This window comes from Rhineura floridana, chromosome 14 (genome assembly GCF_030035675.1).
Source record: "Rhineura floridana isolate rRhiFlo1 chromosome 14, rRhiFlo1.hap2, whole genome shotgun sequence".
In the NCBI taxonomy this organism is placed as follows: domain Eukaryota; kingdom Metazoa; phylum Chordata; class Lepidosauria; order Squamata; family Rhineuridae; genus Rhineura; species Rhineura floridana.
In genome coordinates this window covers 39,906,365-39,929,121 of record NC_084493.1, presented here as the reverse complement: position 1 = coordinate 39,929,121, position 22,757 = coordinate 39,906,365, and the positions used below count along the sequence as shown (strand labels likewise).

Here is a 22,757-nt window from a genome sequence, read left to right as displayed (position 1 = left end):
GACACCCTGACTCACAGGATACTCAGTGGCCATAGTGCCAGCGTGACTTCCTTACTTTTCCAGCTCTACAATATTCTTTTTGAGATGAGGCAACCAGAACTGTACACAGTATTCCAAATGGGACTGCACCATACAGATTTATATAACAGCACTATGATATTAGCAGTGTTACTTTCAGTTTGTTCCATCAGACCTCAGTCAGCCTCCTTGCAAAGTGAACCACCCTGAAGCACTTTTAAACCCCCAGGCAGGCAAATATATACAGTGGTTCCCAGGCTCATAGCTGGCAGCGTGCAAACAATGGTCTTCTTGAGGATTGGCTTACATTAGGGCAATGCACATGCATATAATTAATTCCCTTGTGCAAGTTGGCAAGTGGTGTCTCTGTCATGGGCTCCAAGGAGAACCTTTGTCAAGTTTGGGAGGAGGAAGAGTGGGTTACAGATATTGGGGACCAGTCTTGGGAAATCCTGGGTGAGACACTTCCAGAACCCTCTGGCAGCTCTGTGTCTAGTGAGGTTAATGTTGCCAGTTGCCCCCTCCCACCTCTGATGGCTGAGAAGGAATCCTCCGTGGAACACAGCCCAGACCTAGCCAATGAGCAATTACAGCCAGAACCAGAGTGATAAGACAAGTTCAGAGGGAGAGATGACAATCTCTCCAAGATCACGTTGGCTGGAGAAAAGACATTTACAGTTAGGCAGACTTCTTTCTGCTCCTAGAAGAAGCTCCCATCTTGCAGCACAAGCTAGACAGTGCCAGAATAAGTAATAATAATAATAAACTTTATTTCTACCCCGCCCTTTTTCCAATAGGACTCAGAGCGGCTTACAACTAAAAACAACACCAATTAAAACATACAGAAGTATACTATTAAAAAAGAATTAAACTATGAGAAAAATTAAAACCATAAAACATAGGTTAAAAACAGCGGACAATTTAAAATAATAAAATCATATCATGTAGTCACCAAACCTATGACACTTAATCCTGGTCGTTCTCTATCCCAAATGCCCGTTGAAATAAAACAGTCTTTACTTGTCGCCGGAAAGACGGCAAGGAGGGAGCTGATCGCATCTCACTCGGAAGGGAGTTCCACAGCCTAGGGGCGGCCACCGAAAAGGCCCTATCTCGTGTCCACGTCATATGTACTTGCCAAGGTGTGGGGAGCACAAGAAGGGCCTCACCTGAAGATCTCAAATCCCGGACAGGTTCATGTAGGGAGATATGATCTGTCAAATAGTCTGGACCTGAGCCGTATAGGGTTTTGTAGGTCAAAACCAGCACTTTGAATTGTGACCAGAAACAAATTGGCAGCCAATGGAGCTGTTGTAACAGGGGAGTTGTATGGTCCCTGTAACCAGCCCCAGTTAGCACTCTGGCTGCAGCTCTTTGTACTAATTTAAGTTTCCGAACAGTCTTCAAAGGCAGCCCCACGTAGAGCGAGTAGTGCAAGTGGAGTGCCTCTACTTTACTTATTTATATTTATATTATATTTATTATGAGACCCAGTGTGGCATAGTGGTTGGAGTGTTGGACTACGACCTGGGAGACCAGGGTTTGAATCCCCACCCAGCCATGAAGCTCACTGGGTGACCTTGGGCCAGTCACTGCCTCTCAGCCTCAGAGGAAGGCAATGGCAAACCCCCTCTGAATACTGCTTACAATGAAACCCAACTCATAGGGTCACCATAAGTTGGGATCAACTTGAAGGCAGTACATTTACATTTTTCAATATTTATTATATTTATAATAGTTATTATATTTAGAGCGACTGGACATGATAAGGTTGTTGCAACATCTGCTGTTGCCTCCACATGCCTATTCTGTTCCTGAGACATGCCTAGTTGGTTCCTGTTCTGTATCCAGAATCATGCCTAGAGTGCATGACACTGTATTCATGTGCTGACTTCTGAAATAATGCTTCTTGAAACCCAGTCTTCAAGTCCTGAGTCTGCTTCTCTGGTTGGGAGCTAGGATAGTTTCTGAGCTCCTACTCCATGATTGACTAGACAACACAATGTGGCCTTGACTGTTCTGGCAGGAGAGGCCGGAAGTGCCTCCTTAACCCATATACTGACAGATAAAATATGAAGTCTTAGGGACAGGCAAGAATTTCACTAAGATCGAACTTGGCACCAGACTTCCTGATAGTCTGCACGTTTGCTATCTTTGAGGACTGATCCTGAATGCTGTGAGGTGTCAGGCTTTTCCTGACACCAATTTTTTTTTTAAAAAAAAGAAATGCATTGAACTTTGCTTTGTTAATTTGAAATTGACTGGCCTGTGTCTTTAGCTTTCCTCAGCCTGTTCTTGGCTTTGCAGCCTGTTCCTTTCCTTTGCTAGCATGGAACTGACCAGCCTGTGTCTTTGCTTTGCTAATATGAAACTTAAAAGCCTGTATAATTGCTTTGCTAATGTTAAACTAACTAGCCCTCTCTTTGCTTTGCAGCCTGTGCCTTTGCTGTGCTCAGCCTCAGCCTTTGCTTTGCTAATATGAAACTGACCAGCCGGCATCTTCGCCTTGCCAACTGTGATCTCTCACTTTCTCCCAGGGCTGGGGGGTGGGGGGGAGGATCCAATACAATTCAGGAGGAAGAGAATGAGGAAAAGGTGGGGGTTGGGTGGATGGGCACTGAGCAGAGGAAAGCAACTTTCCTTTCTGAAAGGAAAACATTGTTATCCATAGCATTGTTTTTCAGGAGGAAAAAAATCAGAATGATACAAGCAAAGGATAACATGATGTTTTCCTTCAGGGTTCTTCTCTTAACAAAACCTGTTTCATACATTAATTTGGGGTAACATCTCATTTAACCTCTGAGCTAAAAATATTGTTGTGTCCAGGTCTGTAGTGCCCCCCACTGTAGTGGCATCCCCCTCAGAGCTATGCTTTGTCCCCACTAGGATTTGTGGTGGGGGGAATTGTCTTCTTTTTAATTTGTGACATGACAGCCAATGACAACCTCAATTCAAATAATGGTAGCTTTTTTAAAAAAGAACAGGCACAATTTAAGAATAGGACCCTCTGAAAAATTCAATATATAAGGCAGGGCAAATGCACAACAAAAGCCTCATCTGGGACTACCCCAAAGTCTGCTCACTCAAACTCTTTCCTAACTGGGGGTGGATTTTTCATGATCAAAGTCACCCTATAACTACTTATGTGATCCTGAAAAAAACAGCCTATATAGTAACATAACCCTTGAGAAGTTAAATATTAGAACTTTGCATTATGCGCTAGAGTTAGAGTCCACCCCGTGGACTTTCTTTTTCTCTGCTTTTTGGTTTCAGTTTCAGTTGTGTTCTCTATCTAGCCAGCAATAAAGAAGCATGCTTGTTTGCCTGCAGTTAAGAAGTAAGAGTTTGTTTATTCTTCAGTTATTACAATGAGTGGAGCAGAATTGGGTGCTTATTGCTAAAGGGTGAAAAAAAGAGATAATTTAAAGTGATCTGAAAATAATCGCTACCCTTTACTCTTTTAAAGCACTCACTATACTCACAATCATAGTGGCTATTCTTTTCCTTTTTCTTGATTACTTTATGGCAAGCAATTAAAACAGCCCTACAAATATTGCTATGTACACTACAGGCTGGCTGAACACCTGGGCTGTAACTCAGACCTAATCTCTGATTTTTCCAATATGTGCAGCTCAGCATGAGGCCTTTTCAGGGTTTCTGGACAGAAAAATCAGCCCAGCAACCACTAAAAAAATTCCAATTGCTTTCCATGATTAGTTTCCAATTGCTTAGTTCATCCTTTATATAGCAGAGAGTGAAAAAACTTTCCCTTGATTGTTCAACAGAAATGAACAGGAAAGAAGTAAAGAGTCGCAAGGAGGATTTAACAAACACACTCTAAAGTATTTACTTTCTCTTTGCCCTTCCCTAAATTTGTAGTATAGACAAGTTTGTTTTTCAGATGGAATCTAAAACTGAGATATCTAATGCAACATCAAAGCCAAGCTTAGGAGCTCACTGTCATTACCAAAGTAGTTCAATTCATGAGGAAACAGAAAACAGGAACATACCACAGGTGAGAAAGGACTGCAGCTCTAGGCAAAGTCAATCTTTTGGCTCTGGTGTTCCTGGGGAGCTCTCAAAATAGGGTGATGCAGTTCAACCACTTAAGAACATAAGAAGAGCCTGCTGGATCAGGCCAGTGGCCCATCTAGTCCAGCATCCTGTTCTCACACTAGCCACCCAGATGCCCATTATGGGAAGCCCACAACCGGGACCTGAATGCAAGAGCACTCTCCCTTCCCGTGGCTTCTGGCAACTGGTTTTCAGAAACATACTGCCTCTGACTATGGTGGAAGAGCACAGCCATCATGGCCAGTAGCCACTGATTGCCTCATCATCCATGAATTGGTCTAATGCACTTTTAAAGCCATCCAAATTAAACTTGGATTATGTCAGATTATAGAAGATTCATGTAAATCAACACACTCTCTTGATGGAGGAAGAGGGAGGGGGAAGGTCACTGTGTTTCCCTTCCCCTGGTCCAGCCCTCATGTCCTCTCCATTGGGGGGGGGGCGATTGGCTGGCGCTATGTGCCTCTCCCCACTAATGCCCCACCTAGAAATGTGGCTGACCCACCTAACAAGGGAGGCTGGCTACAGGGCTGGGTTGGACTCCAACTCTATGATGGAAAGTGGGGAGCTTTTCTTCTGTTTCTGAGATTATACAAGCTACCAAGAAAAAAAGCTCTGTGGGTATTGCAAAGAAATATTTGTATCCTGCCTCAGTCTACTTACCCCTGAAAAAAATGTTCAACACACAGAAAAACATAACTTGCAAATAATTTAAGAGCATTAACTTCTGAATTGAGGCTTTGTGAACCATGCGAGTGAATTAATAGTGTAGAGCAGGGTGAAACCTACCTGACATATGAAATCTGTGGATAAAACTGTGTAGTTGCATTAGCCAGGCTCACACTTTGCAGTCACACTGCATTACGAATACTGTGGACTAGAAAACCCAGGAGACTGTATGATTCACTTCCATGCAAAAGCATGCAAGGCCTACATATAAACACAGAATCTTTCAAGTGATTCACTTGCTAATGGAGGAGAGTATACACATACACACTCTGCAGTGAGGGTGAATTACAAGCACCAAGGACATCCATATCCACTTTGGATGTTTGTAAGCATGCAAAGCTCAGTCAGGGATATGTTCCATTTGGAGAAGAGGCCTTCCACAAAGACCAAGCAACTTCATTGATTTGCCAAATCCCCTAGCGAATGATGGTGTCACATATAGGGATGGCGGAGAAAATCCGCTAAATCAGACTTAGTACCAGATTTTGACTGAATCCGACAGTCCACTGTCTTTTCAGACCGGCACTGACTTCTTGTGGTGAGCCGCAGCTGTAATCAGCATGGCTTTTTCCCCCAAATTCCCCCACCCCCAATTTTAAGTAATTATCTTCGTAATTATAGTCACTATTATCCATTAACTTCCATGGATTTACACAAGCATTTATGTTAAAAATTATGTAAACAAACAGCGGATTGAGCTGGCAAGTGCCAAAGCAAGCAGAAACAAAAAAAAAGCCAGCTCAGGATTAAATGACGGACTATTGGAATACAAGCAGATCAGAACTAGGCAGTGAACCCCATCCCTAGTCACATATAATAGAATAAGCTGAAATTTAGATGTTAGATTTCTTGGCTACTTATTTAAGATCTTTGCACTTCATATTCTTCCATTATGATCGCTCTTCAAAACGTTGCTGAGGATCTGAATGTGGTTCACAAGCCAGATACAATTTCAAATGGTAGAATGGCCAATGACTTTCTTGTTAGCAATTAAAGTTTAGAATGTGTGTGTGTCTTTGCTGATTTTTTGTTAGCAGAAAAATCTGCTTCACTTCTTTCCACTGTATTTATTTGGGAGAGAGTATAGCTCAGTGGCAGAACACATGCTTTGAATGCAGAAGATCCCAATTTAGGCTTCTCCAAGAATGGCTGGGAAAGATTGTCTGACATTCTGGAGAGCCACTGTTAGGGCTCCTCAAGATGACCTGTCTCTTGAGCATTCATTCTGATTTGCTGGCACAAAGCTTCCAGGACTGTTGGACTATGTGACCTTTCAAATGATCTTTTCATTGTACATTCATGATGATTTGTGCTCATGATAGCAGGGCGCTGCTGAGTCAGACCCCTGGTCTATCGAGGTCCGTACTGGCTACAGTGGCTGCCTGTGGGGGCAGTTTCCAAGCCCTGGCTAGAGATACCAGTTATTGAACCCGGACCCTTCTGCATGCAAAGCAGATGTGCCGCCACTGAGCTATGGCCCTTCTCTTGTGTATTACAGACCAAACCCCTAGCACATTGTAAACAAAAGAGAAGATGGGGGGGGGAAGCCTTTTGGTTACCTGTCTCAATATCCCAAATGTAAATGGAATCATTTTCACATCCAACAATCAAGAGGTTTTCCACCGGGTGCCATCGTAGCATCTTCACAGGGGAAAGATGTTTCCTGGCATGCAAGATGCACATTCGCTCTTGAATGTGCAGAAGCACAACAGAGTGGTCACTACACATGCAGCACACAATCCGGTGGCCTTTAAACTGCAAAGACACGTCAAAACAATAATTCCAAGGTGCGTTATTCACTAGCCTGCATCCAGAAACACAGACAAACCCTAACAAAAGGAGTAAAATACCTGGCTGTGCCATTCCTCTAAGCATATTAAGGGAGGCATGTAGGGATTTGCTAAATAAATGCAGGGATCTGACCTCTGTTCTCTGGAGGCAAGAGAACATGGGTTATTGGGGCATCAGTATGAAGCAACTCTGGCAAATAAGGCAAATAAGAGTTTTTCAATAGTCAGCATGAAGCATGGCACTCCAGGTGGGGCAGAAATGCATGTGCAAATGGCAGAGGAAGGAAACAGATCCTGTGGCCAGCCAGCCTGCCTGCCTCCTGGGCTCCAGCTAGGTCTTTGCTCCTCAACTGATACTGCCCTTCGTCCTTGTTACAGGATGTGTGTGAGGGGGAATAAAACTGTAACACTAGAATTGTAAATACTGAGTTAAAAATGCACCTGTAAATGGGGTATACTTATGCTAAAGAAGTAAAATTTCATACACTTAATAGCTCTACATAATTTAGGATGAGCATAAATTTTAGTCCTCTTGAGGCACTGAAAATGCAATCATGAAACGTACTTGACACCCCATTTCCCCCCTTTAAGAGAGGATAAGCCTATACAAAGCACCCCCACCAGACCACTGCCGGCCCTTGCTCTTCTTGAAATGTTGAGGGAGGAGACGGTGCCACTCCACTCCCTTCACAACTGACCCCACATTCGACCACCTGAAATCCCTCCCTAAACATAAAACAACTGTCAATGGCAAGAAGATGACAGAAATCTCTCTCCTATCTAAGATCTCCTTGGTTGGCAGTTCTGTGAGACTAATTTAAAACATTGTGAAGTGTAAAATCGACCAGATGAGGGCACCCTTACAAGGTAGTTGCTTAATCACAGGAAGAAGCAATTCTCATAAATTCCATCTGAAGCCACTTCCTATATTCATTTATTGATTTTGATTTATGCCAAGGGCTCAGAGCAAACAGACACAAGCAGCTGCAGAGACAAATTGGGGCTGCTCTGGGGAGTTGAAAACATAGGTGGGCATACTTTTTCCCTACCTCTGTGCCAAAAGCCTGCCATTTCCAACCCTCCCCCATTGCCATGGGGCTAGCACTGGCTGTCCTGGTAGGACCCACTCACTCCCCTTGTAATTTAAATTGTATGCCCGAGGGCAGGAAGTACCTTGGCTTTTTTATTGATCTGTACGCTGCTCTAGGAGTCTTTTCAGATGAAGAGAAAACTGCTTTAAACAAACAAACAGTATGGGCTGCTTGTTTGGGGTACCATTGACAGATTTTTGATAAACAAATCCCTTTTAGTTGGAAGATGCCATTGACCTGGGCAATGGCTCATTTTGCACTGTCAGTCATCAGCATGCAAATAAGAGACAGATTTGTACCCAAGAAGAAACTTACTAAACTAACTTCAACTGAATGAGATCTCTCTGTAGCTTTCAATACCATTGACCACAGTATCCTCCTAGACCGGATCTGTGGAATGGGAACTGGGGGCATCAATGTCACAGTGGTTCCAGTCCTACCCACAGGACTGAGCCCAGAGAATAGCCTTGGGTGATTGTTTTTCAGCCCCTTGGCAGTTGCACTATGGGGTGTCGCAGGGTACCATCCAGAGCTTGGAAAAGTTATTTTTTTAACTATAACTCCCATCAGCCCCAGCCAGCATGGCCACTGGATTGGGCTGATGGGAGTTGTAGTCCAAAAAAGTAACTTTTCCAAGCTGTGGTGCCATCTTGTCCTCAATGCTATTTAATATCTGTATGAAGCCACTGGGAGTTTTCATTAGGAGTTTGGGGGCAAGGTTCCATCAATAAGATGATGACTCTCACCTCTGTTTCTCCATAACATCTGGATCAGGAGAGGCCGTGCAGGCCTTAGATGCATTGGTGGGATGGATGAAGGAAAATAAGCTGCGTTTGGATCTTGACAATATGGAGGCACTGTGGGTGAGTAGTTCCTGTGTCCCAGAAATTGGTCAACGCCTGCCCTGGACAGAGTTGCACTCCCCCTGAAGGAGCAGGCATGCAGTCTAGTGGTGCCTCTGGATCAAGTTCAGTCACTGTAGGCCCAGGTAGTCTCAATGGCTAGAAGTGCCTTTGATCAGCTGCACCAGTTGAGACAACTACAATCATTCCTGGACCGGGAAAGTTTGGCCACAGTAATTTAGGCACTGGTGACTTCAAGGTTAGATTACTGCACTCTGGCACTTCCTTTGAACTTGACTGAGAAACTGCAATTAGTGCAGAATGCTGCAGCCAGATTGCTGACGGAAGTGAGGCCCTGTCACCATATTACTCCTCTCCTCAGGGATCTGCACTGGTTGCCAATAGGGATAGAAAGATCTGTCAGTTTTAGTTCTCTCAGTTTCTCATTTTTCCAATCTTAAATTTCTCCACATTTCTGCAGCAATTTAAGATTTTTTTTAAAAAAAGATTCCTCATGAAAATTCTCCAACATTTTAGTGCAAATTTCTCCTAATGAACACATTTTGTAGGCATTTTGACAAATGTACACATCTTTGCAAGCTATTTCTCGTCATGCAATTCATTTTTGCATGTTATTGTCACTTTTTCTGCACACTTTCCCCTAATATATCATTTCTCTAAACATTGTTTGGTTGGTGAACTGTACCACAAAATTCCAATAAGTGTGAATTCCGAAGGATGTCTGTGTTTCAGTTCTCATATTGTATTGGAAATTGTGAATTTTATAGATTCAGCTTTATATGTGAACTGAATCAAAGTTCTTGACCATCCCTAGTTGCCAATTTGTTACCAGGCCAAGTTCAAGGTGTTCCTATTGGTATATAAAGCCCTTAACAGCTTGGCTCCAGTTCATTTGTGAGACCGCCTTAACCCATGAGTGCCAACTTGAGGACTTCACTCTCTATTTATTTATTTATTTATTTATTTATTTATTTATTTATTTCGATTTCTATACCACCCACAGCCAAAAGGCTCTCAGGGCGGTGCACAACATAGAGTAAAATACAATAAAATTACAAAGGTCGGTAAAAAGCATACATATTAAACAGTAAAACAGCCTGGTATAAATTGAAAGCTAAAAAATAAATTAAGTTAAAATGCCTGGGAGAATAAAAAGGTTTTAACCTGGCACCGAAAAGATAAAAGTGTAGGCGCCAGGCATACCTCATCGGGGAGACTGTTCCATAATTCGGGGGCCACTACTGAAAAGGCCCTGGATCTTGTTACAACCCTCCGAGCCTCTCTGTGGGTCGGGACTCGGAGGAGGGCCTTTGATGTTGAACGTAGTGAGCGGGTAGGTTCATATCGGGAGAGGCGTTCCGCTAGGTATTGTGGTCCCGCGCCGTGTAAGGCTTTATAAGTCAAAACTAGCACTTTGAATTTAGCCCGGAAACAAATAGGTAGCCAGTGCAAACGAGCCAGGACAGGTGTTATATGTGCGGACCGCCTGGTCCTCGTCAACAGTCTAGCAGCTGTGTTTTGCACTAGCTGTAGTTTCCGAACTGTCTTCAAAGGCAGCCCCACGTAGAGCGCATTGCAGTAATCCAATCTAGAGGTTACCAGAGCACGCACAACTGAAGTGAGGTCATCGCTTTCCAGATAGGGGCGTAGCTGGGCTACCAAACGAAGGTGGTAGAATGCATTCTGTGCCACCGAGGCCACCTGAGCCTCGAGAGACAGGAATGGATCGAAAAGAACCCCCAAGCTGAGAACCTGTTCCTTCAGGGGGAGTGTAACCCCATCCAGAACAGGTTGAACATCCACCATCTGGGCAGAGAAGGCACTCACCAACAGCGTCTCAGTCTCGTCAGGATTGAGCCTCAGTTTATTAGCTCTCATCCAGTCCATTAAAGTGGCCAGACAACGGTTCAGCACATTAACAGCCTCACCTGATGAAGATGAAAAGGAGAAATAGAGTTGCGTGTCATCAGCATACTGGTGACAATGCACTCCAAAACTCCTGATGACCGCACCCAGCGGCTTCATGTAGATGTTAAAAAGCATAAGGGACAGAACCGATCCCTGCGGGACTCCACAATGGAGAGTCCAGGGTATCGAACAATGCTCCCCAAGCCCTACCTTCTGGAGTCGCTCTTAGAGGCACTACATCATACTCGTTCTGCACTTGTAAGAAATCATTTTTTAGTATGGCAGCACCTACTCTTTGGAACTCCCTGCCTATTGACATCAGGCAGGCACCTATTATTTTCAGTGCCTGCTTAAAACGTTTCTGTTTAGGCAAGCCTTTCCAGACACATGGATGTTGATCTCCTTTAATCTTTTTAGTTGGTAGCTGTTCTACTTGTTTTAAATATGTTTTTAATTATTTGTTTTTATTGATAATTTGAATGTTTTTTGTAAATCGCTGAGAGGTCTTCACATTCAAGCGATATATAAATTGTTTTAAATAAAATAAAATAAATATGTAAAAAGCCAGGCGCCGTTAAACATTTATGGAACGTGGGTCGGGGAACTGAGCAAGTAGTATATGATGTGGGATGACTGGATATGGTTGCAGCACGTGTAGTGATGGAGCGTGCAATTTCCTCCTCCCCAAATGGAAATACTTGCTGCTGCCCTCTAAGCCTCGCCCTGTGTGTTTTGTCTTGAACTGAGAGGTGGGGGGCTGAGCTCTGGCTATTCCGCAAGGATTCATCTGCCTTCTCTCTTTACTCACTCGATAGTTCTCTGAAGATAGTAGCAGATTCATGACTGGACCAGCTTGCAGAGAAAAATGGTGCAACATTTCTCCAGTGAACATGTCCCACCAGATGACACAAGAGTCCTGGCTGCCTGAGACCAGCCAGCTAGGATCAAACCGGGCTGATTGGTCATGGAGATAAAGTAAAGACGTCACGCTGGCGCTATGGCCACTGAGTATCCTGTCAGGCAGGGTGTCTGAAAGAAAGAAAAGTCAACCATGAACACAGAGTCCAACAGTGGCTATACCTCTCCTGACAGAAAAGAATCCAGTGGTGCCCTGGCAGGGGAATGTGGCCACGTTTACAGTCACAGGAGCAGTTTTAATGCACTTACAGTTGGTATAGCACAGTGGGGAGGACAGCCTGGCTGGGAGTGCAGAGTCTGTGGGTTCCAATCCGCGCCCATGTCTCCTGGGTGTCAAGGGCCAGCTAAAGATCCCCCACACACACAGGGAGTGGCTCAGGGGTTACGTGCCCTGCCACCTGTGCAGCTGTGGGCAAGCTGCAGAGTCCCGAGAGCCCAGTTGCCCCCCAGCTGGCAGCTGCAGACAAGGAAGGGGCTGGCTTGTGCAGCTGTAGCAAGCTGAGCAGGCCCTAGCCAGCTGGGGAGGACTAGCCTCTGAGGGAGGCAATGGGAAACCCCTCTGAATACCATGAACACCCTATTCACAAGGTCACCATAAGTCGGGATCGACTTGAAGGCCGTCCATTTTCCACTCGGGCACTTTAGCTCCTGTTCTGTTCTCGCTGGAGCCATGCTCACGCAAACCATTTATTCCAGTTTAACAAACCATTAACTTACTCTAAGACATGAGGACAGGAGCGTCTCTCTTTCTTCCAAGAGGAACACCCCTTCCTCTCATTCTTCTTCCAAGAGGAGCACGCGCCCTCCCCTCCGGAAGTGTTTGCCCATGAGCATGACTGCCATCCAGCTGGCACTTTGGCTTTCATGGGTAAGAGCAAATGCTCCCACTCCCAGAGTCAGAGCACAGGGCAATTCTGGGATATCTTCCTCCTCTGACATCACCAGGCATAACTGTCCTCACAAAGAAAAATCAGGGATGCCCTCCCTGGGTTGCCCCTGCCTTTCCTAGCTGCTGGCGCCTGCATCTCCTCAGCTGGGAATCTGAGGCAGCCAGTCACGCGGCTCTTCTCCTTCCCAGTCCTGGCCTCGCTTGACAGGATTGTTGCTTAGCCCAAGACTTCCCTTTCCTTAGCCTTCATTTTCTCATCTGCCTGAGTGTGTACAGGGGAAGGATTTATTTACGGGCCTCTTGTAGCAGCGCATGATATGCACATGAAACAAGAACATAAGAACAAAATAGATAAGATGTTGTAGAGCTGGAAAAGATTCAGAAAAGGGTGAGCAAAATGCTCAGGGGGTGGAGCAACTCCCCTATGAGGAAAGGTTGCAGCATTGGGGGCTTTTAAGTTTAGAGAAAAGGCGAGTCAGAGGCGACAAGAGAGAAGTGTATAAATTATGTGTGGCATGCAGAGAGTGGATAGAGAGCAGTTTTTCTCCCTCTCATAATACTAGCACTCACAGACATCCAAGAAAGCTGAATGGTGGAAGATTTGGGACAGAAAAAAGAAAGTCTTTCTTCACACAGTGCTGTCCCGTCCAGAGCCAGAAGGACGGGGCTGAGACGAGGGTGCAAGTAAATCTCATTTTATTAGAGTAATGGATACATCAAAGGCATTGCACTTCATAGAAAACCCTGCGCTAACTCACTAGAATCCCTAACTACACTCTAGACATGCTCTGCGGCATATGAAGGAAGTTGACTCAGCAACTCCCCCCTGTAAGCGGCAAGCTTAAGTAGGGAACGTTTTCGATCATAATCTCTGACTCCTTCGCAAGTCCTGTCTCTGCCACATCCGTTTCTCGCGGTGGCGGGAGTGAGGTGAAGGGGGTGTGTGTTTCCAACGGCTCATTGGAAGACACCTGCTCCTGAGCAATGGGCTCGAGGTCAGGGGGCTGCGCCACACTGGTAGCATCCTGGGAACGGCTGGGCAAGGGAGGAGTTGGCACTGCCTCTGGAACTTCCCCTGACAGGTCCTCTGCAGGAGCTGGGCATGGCGCACTCTGTTCCTCAGAGATCGCGCCTTTTGTGGGAACTGGCTGAAGATCAGACTCACCCCCTCCCCCAAGGTCCTGCCCAGACTCAACAACTTCCAAATCTTCTGCGTCTTCTGGTAGCGGAGGCACCTGAAACTCATGCCTCCCCCCTCCCTGTTCCGTCTGGGATAGCTGAAGCTCAACAAGTGCATAGTTAAATTATGGAATTTGCTCCCACAAGAGAAACTGATGGCCACCAACTTGGACAGCATTAAAAGAGGTTTAGACAAATTCATGAAAAGGCTATCAGTGGCCACTGGCCATGATGTCAGTGCCCAACCTCCACAGTTGGCAGGAGTCTGCTTCTGAAGGCCAGTTGCTGGAAACCAGAGGAGGGAAGAGCGCTCTTTGCACTCGGGTCCTCATAGAATCATAGAGTTGGAAGGGGCCTTGTAGGCCATCGAGTCCAACCCCCTGCTCACAGCAGAAAATCCACAGCTAGAGCATCTCCCGCAGATAGCTGTCCAGCCTCTGCTTGAAGACATCCAGCGAAGGGGATCCCACCACCTCCCTAGGCAGTCGGTTCCATTGCCGAACTGGCCTTACTGTCAAGAAGTTCCTTCTAATGTCAAATCTGAATCTACGCTCCTGCAACTTAAAACCATTAGACCTAGTCCTACCCTCTGGGGCAGCAGAGAACAAATCTGTACCCTCCTCTATGTGACAGCCCTTCAGGTACTTAAAGAGTGCAATCATGTCACACCTCAGCCTTCTCTTCACCAGACTGAACATGCCAAGTTCCTTCAACCTTTCCTCATAAGACTTGTTCTCCATACTGGCTATCATCCTCGTCGCCCTCTTCTGAACCCGCTCTAACTTGTCTATATCTTTCTTAAAATGAGGCGCCCAGAACTGAACGCAGTATTCCAGATGAGGCCTGACCAATGCAGAATATAGTGGGACTATTACTTCCCTCGACCTGGAAACTACAGCTCTGTTTATGCAGCCCAAAACCGCGTTTGCCTTTTTTGCCGCAGCATCACACTGCTGGGTCATGTTCAACTTGCGATCCACTACAATTCCAAGGTCCTTCTCACACGCACTACTGCTAAGCCGGGTATTTCCCATCCTGTACCCATGCATTTTGTTTTTGTGGCCTAAATGCAGAATCCTGCATTTGTCTTTATTGAATGTCATTTTATTAATTTCAGCCCAATTTTCTAGTCTATCCAGGTCCCTTTGGATTTTATTCCTGTCTTCCATTGTGTTAGCTATCCCTCCCAGTTTCGTATCATCCGCAAACTTCATAAGGCTTCCCTCCACTCCATCATCTAAGTCATTAGACTACATGTCTCATCTGTCATGCCCGCGCCGCCGCTGTTGCTGCTGTCGGCCCGCTTGCATGCGGGCGTTGTCGCTGCTGCTGTGGGGCGTGCCACTGCGGGGGACTCTGCGCCGTGGCCCGCGCCGCCGTTGTCACCGCTTGCCCGCTTGCGCGCGGGGTGTTTTCGCTGCTGCTGGGACCGTGTTGCTGCCAGGGACTTCGTCGCTGCGGCTCCTGTTGCTGCCATCGCCACCGCTGGTTGCGGGCGTTTTCATCGTCGTCGAGGACCGTGCCGCTACCCAGGATATTACCACTGCGGCTCCGCTGCCTTCACCGCTTCTCCGCTCGTGTGTGGGTGCTGTTGTCGCTGCTTGGGGCTGTGTTGCTGTCCTGGTGCCATCGCTGGCAGCTCGTTCTTGGCTGGGGGGCCCGAGACTGCCATTGTTGTTTGAAGAGGACTAATTAATTTTAACGTTGTTTGTTCGGTGTGTGTGTGCGTTACTGTTGGGTGAATGATTGTATGATTGCTTGTCTGTGTGAGTTTGTGTATTTTTAACATGTGCCTGGGAGAAAAGATTCCATCCTTCATGGGGGGGCTTTCGGGGGCCCCAATTAACGTAGTGACAGGTAATGGGAGGTATGGCGTTAGGAGGAGAACAGGCCAGGTAAGGGGAACTCGTTCCAGACAAATTGTGTCTGTGCCTTGTTCCGGTTCTCCTCATACCCACAGGTTTGTTGGTTGTCCTATCAGCCAGCTCTCGGATCTCCAAGTGCTGCTTTTGAATGCCAGGTCGGTACATAATAAAACCTCACTTGTCCATGATTTAATTCTGGAGGAGGGTGCCGACCTGGCATGTATAACCGAAACCTGGGTGGCTGATCAGGGAGGAGTTGCTCTTTCCCAGCTTTGTCCACCTGGGTATTTGGTTCAGCACTGTGGTAGATCTGAGGGCCGGAGAGGGGGGGGTTGCTGTGGTCTATAGGAGTTCTTTCCCTCTCACCAAGCACCCTGTCCAGATGGCGACTGGTCTGGAATGTCTCCACCTTGTAATGGGCCAGGGAGACAGACTAGGAATACTGTTGGTGTACCGTCCACCTTGCTGCCCAACAGCTTCCTTAGCTGAGCTGACAGAGATAGTCTCGGAGGTGCTCTTGAGATCCCCTAGACTTTTGGTACTGGGGGATTTCAACGTCCATGCCGAGGCTGTCTTATCTGGCGCAGCTCAGGACTTCATTGCCTCCATGACAACAATGGGGCTGTCTCAATTTTCTACCGGCCCAACGCATGTGTCAGGACATACTCTTGATTTGATCTTCGCCACTGGACATAGAGATGGTGATCTGGTGGTGGGGTGTTTTTCATCTACCCCATTGTCATGGACAGATCACCGCTTGCTGAGATTTAGACTTACAGCGGCTCTTTCCCTCTGCAAAGGTGGAGGATCTATTAAGTTGATCCGCTCCCGGAGCCAGATGGATCCCGCAGGTTTTCAGAGGGCTCTGGGAGATTTTCCGGCTGATAGGACTGGTGCTCCTGTCGAGGCCCTGGTCGCACTGTGGAATACAGAAATGACCCGGGCTATTGACACGATCGCTCCCGCGCGCCCCCTCCGCTGTAGAGCTCATACAGCTCCGTGGTATACCCCGGAGCTGAGAGCGATGAAACATGAGAGGAGGAGGCTGGAGTGCAGATGGAGGAAAACTCCCAGTGGATACAATCATGCCTTGGTAAGTGCCACCAATAAGTTGTATACAAAAGCGGTAAGGACAGCAAAGAAGCTTTATTTTGCTGCCTCTATTAGATCATCTCTATGCTGCCCAGCGGAGCTTTTTAAAGTCGTGCGTGGGCTCCTACACTCTGGCCCCCACGATACTACGGAAACATCAGAAGCCCGCTGCAACGAAATTGCTGGACACTTTCAAGATAAGATCGCATGTATCCGCAGGGATCTTGACTCCGATGTTGCGACAGATGAATCCATTGAAGTGTCTGGAGCACGGCCTTGTCCTTCATTATTGGATGAGTTTCAGTTGGTGCAGCTCGAGGAAGTGGACAAGGTGCTTGGAATGGTTCGGGCAACCACGTCTGTTCTGGATCCTTGCCCATCTTGGCTAGTGAAAGCTAGCAGGGCTGGGACCACCGGTTGGGCCAAGGAAGTGGTTAATGCCTCCTTGAGGGAGGGAGTAGTCCCTGGTAGCCTCAAGGAGGCAGTAGTGAGACCTCTTTTAAAGAAACCCTCCTTGGACCCAGATAACTTGAACAACTATAGACCGGTGGCGAATGTCCCTTTTTTGGGCAAGGTTTTGGAACGGGTGGTTGCCGGCCAGCTCCAGGCGCTCTTGGATGAAACCGATTATCTAGATCTGTTTCAATCCGGTTTTAGGCCCGGTTTTGGCACCGAAACAGCCTTGGTCGCCCTGTATGATGACCTTTGTCGGGAGAGGGACAGGGGGAGTGTGACTCTGTTGATTCTCCTTGATCTCTCAGCGGCGTTTGATACCATCGACCATGGTATCCTTCTGGGGAGACTCGCGGAGTTGGGTTTCGGGGGCACTGCTTGGCAGTGGTTCTGCTCCTACTTCGCAGACCGTCACCAGAAGGTAGTGCTTGGGGAACATCACTCGACACCATGGACTCTCCATTGTGGAGTCCCTCAGGGATCGGTCTTGTCCCCCATGCTTTTCAACATCTACATGCAGCCGCTGGGTGCGGTCATCAGGAGTTTTGGAGTGCGTTGCCATCAATATGCTGATGACACGCAGCTCTATTTCTCCTTTTCATCTTCTACAGGTGAGTCTGTTGATGTGCTGAACCGTTGCCTGACCGCGATAATGGACTGGATGAGAGCTAATAAACTGAGACTCAATCCAGACAAGACCGAGACACTGCTGGTGAACGCCTTCCCTGCTCAGATGGTGGATGTTCACCCTGTTCTGGATGGGGTTACACTCCCCCTGAAAGAACAGGTACGTTTGGGGGTTCTTTTCGATTCTTCCTTGTCTCTCGAGGCCCAAGTGGCCTCGGTGGCACGGAATGCATTTTACCATCTTCGTCTGGTAGCCCAACTACGCCCCTATCTGGACAGGGACGACCTCGCCTCCGTTGTTCATGCTCTGGTAACTTCAAGAGTGGATTACTGTAATGCGCTCTACGTAGGGCTGCCCTTGAAGACAGTTCGGAAGCTTCAGCTGGTGCAGAACGCGGCTGCCAGACTATTGACGAGGACCAGTCGGTCTTCGCATATAACACCTATTCTGGCGCGTCTGCACTGGCTCCCTATTTGCTTCCGGGCGAGATTCAAGGTGCTGGTTTTGACCTATAAAGCCTTACACGGCGTGGGACCTCAATACCTTGTGGAACGCCTCTCTCGCTATGAACCTACCCGTTCACTTCGTTCAGAATCTAAGGCCCTTCTCCGGGTACCAGCTCATCGGGAAGCCCGGAGGGTGGTTACTAGATCTAGGGCCTTTTCTGTGGTGGCCCCTGAGTTGTGGAACAGCCTCCCCGAAGACGTATGCCTGGTGCCTACACTTCTATCTTTCCGGCGCCAGGTAAAGACCTTTTTATGCTCCCAGGCATTTTAATCTTTTAATTTTCTTAATCTTTCTACTTTTAACATGTATCCTTCTTAATTTGTGTTGTATTTCGTTTTTGTTGTGCTTTCTGTTGTTTGTTTGTACATGTTTTTTTTTTTTTACTATGATATATTGTATTTTATCTTGTTTGTTCACCGCCCTGAGAGCTATTCTGCTAAGGGCGGTATATAAATTGAAATAATAAATAAAAATAAAATTGATAAAAATGTTGAAGAGTATCGGCCCCAGGACAGAACCCTGTGGCACTCCACTCAAGACCTCCTTCCAGTCCGAAGCAGAGCCACCGACGACCACCCTTTGAGTACGGTTTTCCAACCAGTTGTGAATCCACCTGACAGTATTTCCATGTAGTCTGCATTTGACTAGTTTGCTAATCAAAAGGTCGTGGGGGACTTTGTCAAACGCCTTGCTGAAATCTAGATAGATGACATCTACAGCATTTCCACCATCTACTAAGCTAGTGACCCGATCAAAAAAAGAGATGAAATTAGTTTGACAGGATTTTTTCTTGACAAGCCCATGCTGGCTCCTTCTAATCACAGCATTGTCATCTAGATAGTTGCCAATGGACTCTTTTATTATCCATTCTAATATCTTTCCTGGTATTGAAGTCAGACTGACCGGCCTGTAATTCCCCAGATCTTCTTTTTTACCCTTTTTAAAGAGCGGGACGACGTTTGCCCATCTCCAATCCTCCGGCACCTCTCCTGTTCTCCAGGATATCTCAAAGATGATGACAAGAGGTTCTGAGAGTACATCCGCAAGTTCCTTCAATACTCTGGGATGCAGTTCATCAGGCCCTGGAGCTTCCCAGAAGGGGCATGTGGTTGGCCACTGTGAGAACAGGATGTTGGACCAGATGCCCCCCTTTGGCCTGACCCAGCAGGCGCTTCTGGTGTTCTTAATCCCTCATTGTTGGAAGTTTTGTCTTTTGAAGTCAAGTGTGAGCCTGTTGGATTTTCTTGGCAATTGACCATTTATATATATATTGAATCTGATAGCATTTTGGTTCCTGTTCAGCATGGTTCAGCAACCCTTAAATCTTGCACCAGGCTCTGGCACCACTGACAATTAAGTCCAGAGTCACTGTCCCACTGGTTAGTTCCATGACCAATTGTTCTACTTCTTCAGGATTGCCCACGAGGGCTGGGAAGGTCCAGCAGGCTCTTCTAATGTTCTTATGCATCAGGAAATGCCCCAGTGCATTCAGGGATCTGCCAGTTCCCATGACCCTCTGGGGGCAGGCCATCCAAACTGGTCCCCACTCCTGCGGGGGGGGGCTGATGCCAAATGTCCATTCTTTACCAGGAAGTAGTCTGGTCATGACAACAGGGTTAAATGCAGCCTCCTCCATCCAGACCACCCCTTTCTTTCTCCATGAGGAGCCCTGCTCTATGTGTTGGGCTGACCATCTGAGACCATCTGCTTGCCATATCGGCCATGAAATCCTGGGCTGGTCCTGAGGTGACTGCAGCATGGATATTGATGTCACCAGGGCAATGTTCTCAGACTCCTCCAAGATCACACTGGAGACAACTTCAGCCAGCTCAATCAGGAAGGCTTCCGGGCAACCCTGCAGGTGGGTGGTCCACTGACACTCTCCCCAGCCTGACTTCATGACCCCATGTCTGACGCGGGCCATGGAGTGCAACCCCAAGGGGGAGTGGTTGTCCTGGTGAGGGAGAATAAACATCTACGACTTCTGGCAATGCCTCCCCCACCACTTCTGCACTGAGTGCCCGGAGGGCAGAGCTACATCCAGCCAGGTCTCAGTTACGCACGCCCGGCCAGCCTGTTCATCCATGAGGAGATCGTGGATTGCCATGGCTTCATTATGTACCAACCTGGCATTCAGCAGCAGCACTACCAGGCCGCCGGGCATGATGGGACTGGAGGAAGGACAAGGAAGGCCTTTCCATTCTTCCTCCTAGGTTGGCAGCGGTGCCCAGCCTGCCTGACAGCAGCCATCTGGAGGATGGTGCTGGCTGCTCCTCCTGGCGGCCTCTCTGCAACAGTGCCGTTGTGGTTGGCCCAGCCGGGTGCCTGCAGAGACGACAGAGGAGGGGAGAGGATGCCCTCCACTGCCTGACGAGTTATGGGCGACAGGAGCTGTCTCGTTCTGGAGAAGCCACTTAAATGTCCCAAAGGAGCGACTTTTCTGTCTGGACATTCTGGTACTGAGTTACTTCTTGCTAAGTCAGGACATGGGTCTAGGAGGTCCTAAGACAAACTGACCGGAGAAAGTTCACAGAAGGTTTTCACCTCTTCCCCCTTTCAGGCCCCTGAGCAGCCACTCCAAACGGTCAGATGTGAGATGGGCATGGAAGCCTGCTGCAGACAGAATGAGACTGTTTCCTTCCATTAACTTTTTAAATAACTTTTCATAGGATCCAAGTCCAGTTTGAGGCAATTCCCCCCTCAGGCCCCTGTGCCTCATCCCATATTGTTCAGGAGGGCCCCTCGCCTTCCACAGAGGTGTTATCAGGGGTCTGGAAACTTGCCTTAATTTAGGATCCAAACCAATATATTTCACATATTCATATATACTTTTTCTGTTCAACCTTCTTTGCTGACCAGTCACCATTCATACCTCGTGATTCACTGAAAGCAAATGCAATGCATCCAAGTGTTATTCACAGAGGTGACCACCAAACATGACCGCAGGAAGCTTTCCAAACTGGGTCAACAGGCAAGAGAACGGCAAATGTGGTTCTAAGTAAGCAGAAAATAATGTAAATTAAAGCAAAAAAAAAACACCCTTAACTTCACATATATACTGATGGTCTGAACAGGATGTAAGTAACTAGGGGAAAGATCTCAGGGTCATGGTGGTCACTGGCTACTAGCTACAGAGCTAATTTCCATGTTTTATTGTGGACACTGAAGCCCTAAACAGCTAGTGACCAGAGTACTTAGGGGCCAGGCAGGGGAACAGGTGCAGCACTGGGGGGCTGGAGAAGACCTGCCCTGGGAGTGAGTACCTGAGCATCTGGGTGCTTGCTTGCTCCTTTGACCGTAATAATAAATGATTGATTGATTGCTCCGAGTTGCTCTCTCTTGAGACAGCTGAAGTCCCTGGTAAGTGCTGCAAGGACTGGGACCCCATGACAGACCCTGACTCCAGAGAGAGGCTGCACTCAGTCTTGCAGCCTGTTGCATCAGCTCCTGGCTGGGTCAGGGGGCAGGGCTGCCCTTGGGTGGTGGGTCTGCTGCCAGCTGGGTAACCACTGAAGGGGCAACACCAAAGGGAGTCGTTCCTTGGAGAGTCTCTAGTCGCTCCTTGGAGAGTCTCTTAAGGAGTCCTGAGGGCGACTCAGCCTTGGTTGCCCTGATGGATGACCTTTATTGGGAGAAGGACAGGGGGAGTACAACCCTGCTAGTCTTACGTGCTCTCTCGGCGGCTTTTGTTACCATTGACCATGGTATCCTTCTGGACCGACTTGGTGAGATGGGTATCGGAGGAACTGTTTTACAGTTGTTCCAATCCTACTTCCAGGGTTGTTTTCAGAGAATCACATTGGGTGATTGTCTTTCCACCCCCTGGCAGTGTTGACGTGTGTGCATTGTTGCGTGAAAAAGCATACATTACGTTGGAGTTAAGTTGAGCAAGAAACTTCTTCAGAGCATTAGAGCATGTTAAGAGTCTTTATTAAGACATTATGGCCAAAGGCTTAAGAGTAAAAACATGTAGAGTTTCTTCAGTCACCCCCCTTCTGGTACATCTCTCTTCAAAGATAAACACAGAAGAGAACCTCTCCGTTCAGAGGCAATACACAGAAGACACAACTTACAGACTCTGTTAGAACTTTCCCAGTTGCTATCTCATGTTACCATGACAACCGCTGGCCTTGGATGTCTGCTCACTCTCAGGCCAAGAGATAACAGTTACTTCTCCAAACTTGCAGGCTTTATGGAAAACAACTAGAGACAGTAATGCCCATGGGTCACAGCCCAACATACCCCCCTTTTTTTCCATTAAGACTGCAAATACTTTCCATTGCATCTATAACTTTTCCATTTCAGCAATACAAAGGTAATACATTTCAATACATTGCATCATACAGATCCATATTACATCTCAGTACATTGCAGTACATTTCAGAACATCTCTGTACATTTAGCTAGAACTTTATTCAATCAAACTTTGACTCATTCCAAGCCTTGTCACCAGTTTGCCAAATTTCTCCTAACACAAAGGCTTGGTCATTATGTCAGCCACCATGTTTTGTTTCTTGCTGCTCCAGTCAATGCATGACCTGTGCCACATCACAACTATGCCAGAGGTTGACTTACGACTGCTCAGCTCCCCTGCATGATCTGCATCCACAAAACATTCAAGACCTCCTGTCTTTGCTCCTGACAAAACCAGACTCTTTGTCTTTGTGCCTTTCAGATTTATGTCAAGATCTGGTTTAAATGTTTGCGCTTGTGTTTCTGGACACCAAACTCTGAAATATGCATTCTCTTGTGC

The 22,757-nt window shown here is 47.0% G+C and overlaps 1 protein-coding gene across 1 annotated transcript in view; it reads right to left on the bottom strand.

Annotated features, from left to right (window-relative positions):
- The window catches only part of WDR72 (WD repeat domain 72), a 118,255-nt gene that overhangs the window by 47,208 nt on the left and 48,290 nt on the right, over positions 1-22,757 (bottom strand). Inside the window, exons 12-13 of the mRNA XM_061594949.1 lie at positions 11,282-11,502; positions 6,381-6,576 (exon numbers count right to left, since the gene is read on the bottom strand). Coding sequence (XP_061450933.1) covers positions 6,381-6,576; positions 11,282-11,502 — 417 coding nt within the window. The remainder of the gene's footprint in view (positions 1-6,380; positions 6,577-11,281; positions 11,503-22,757) is intronic.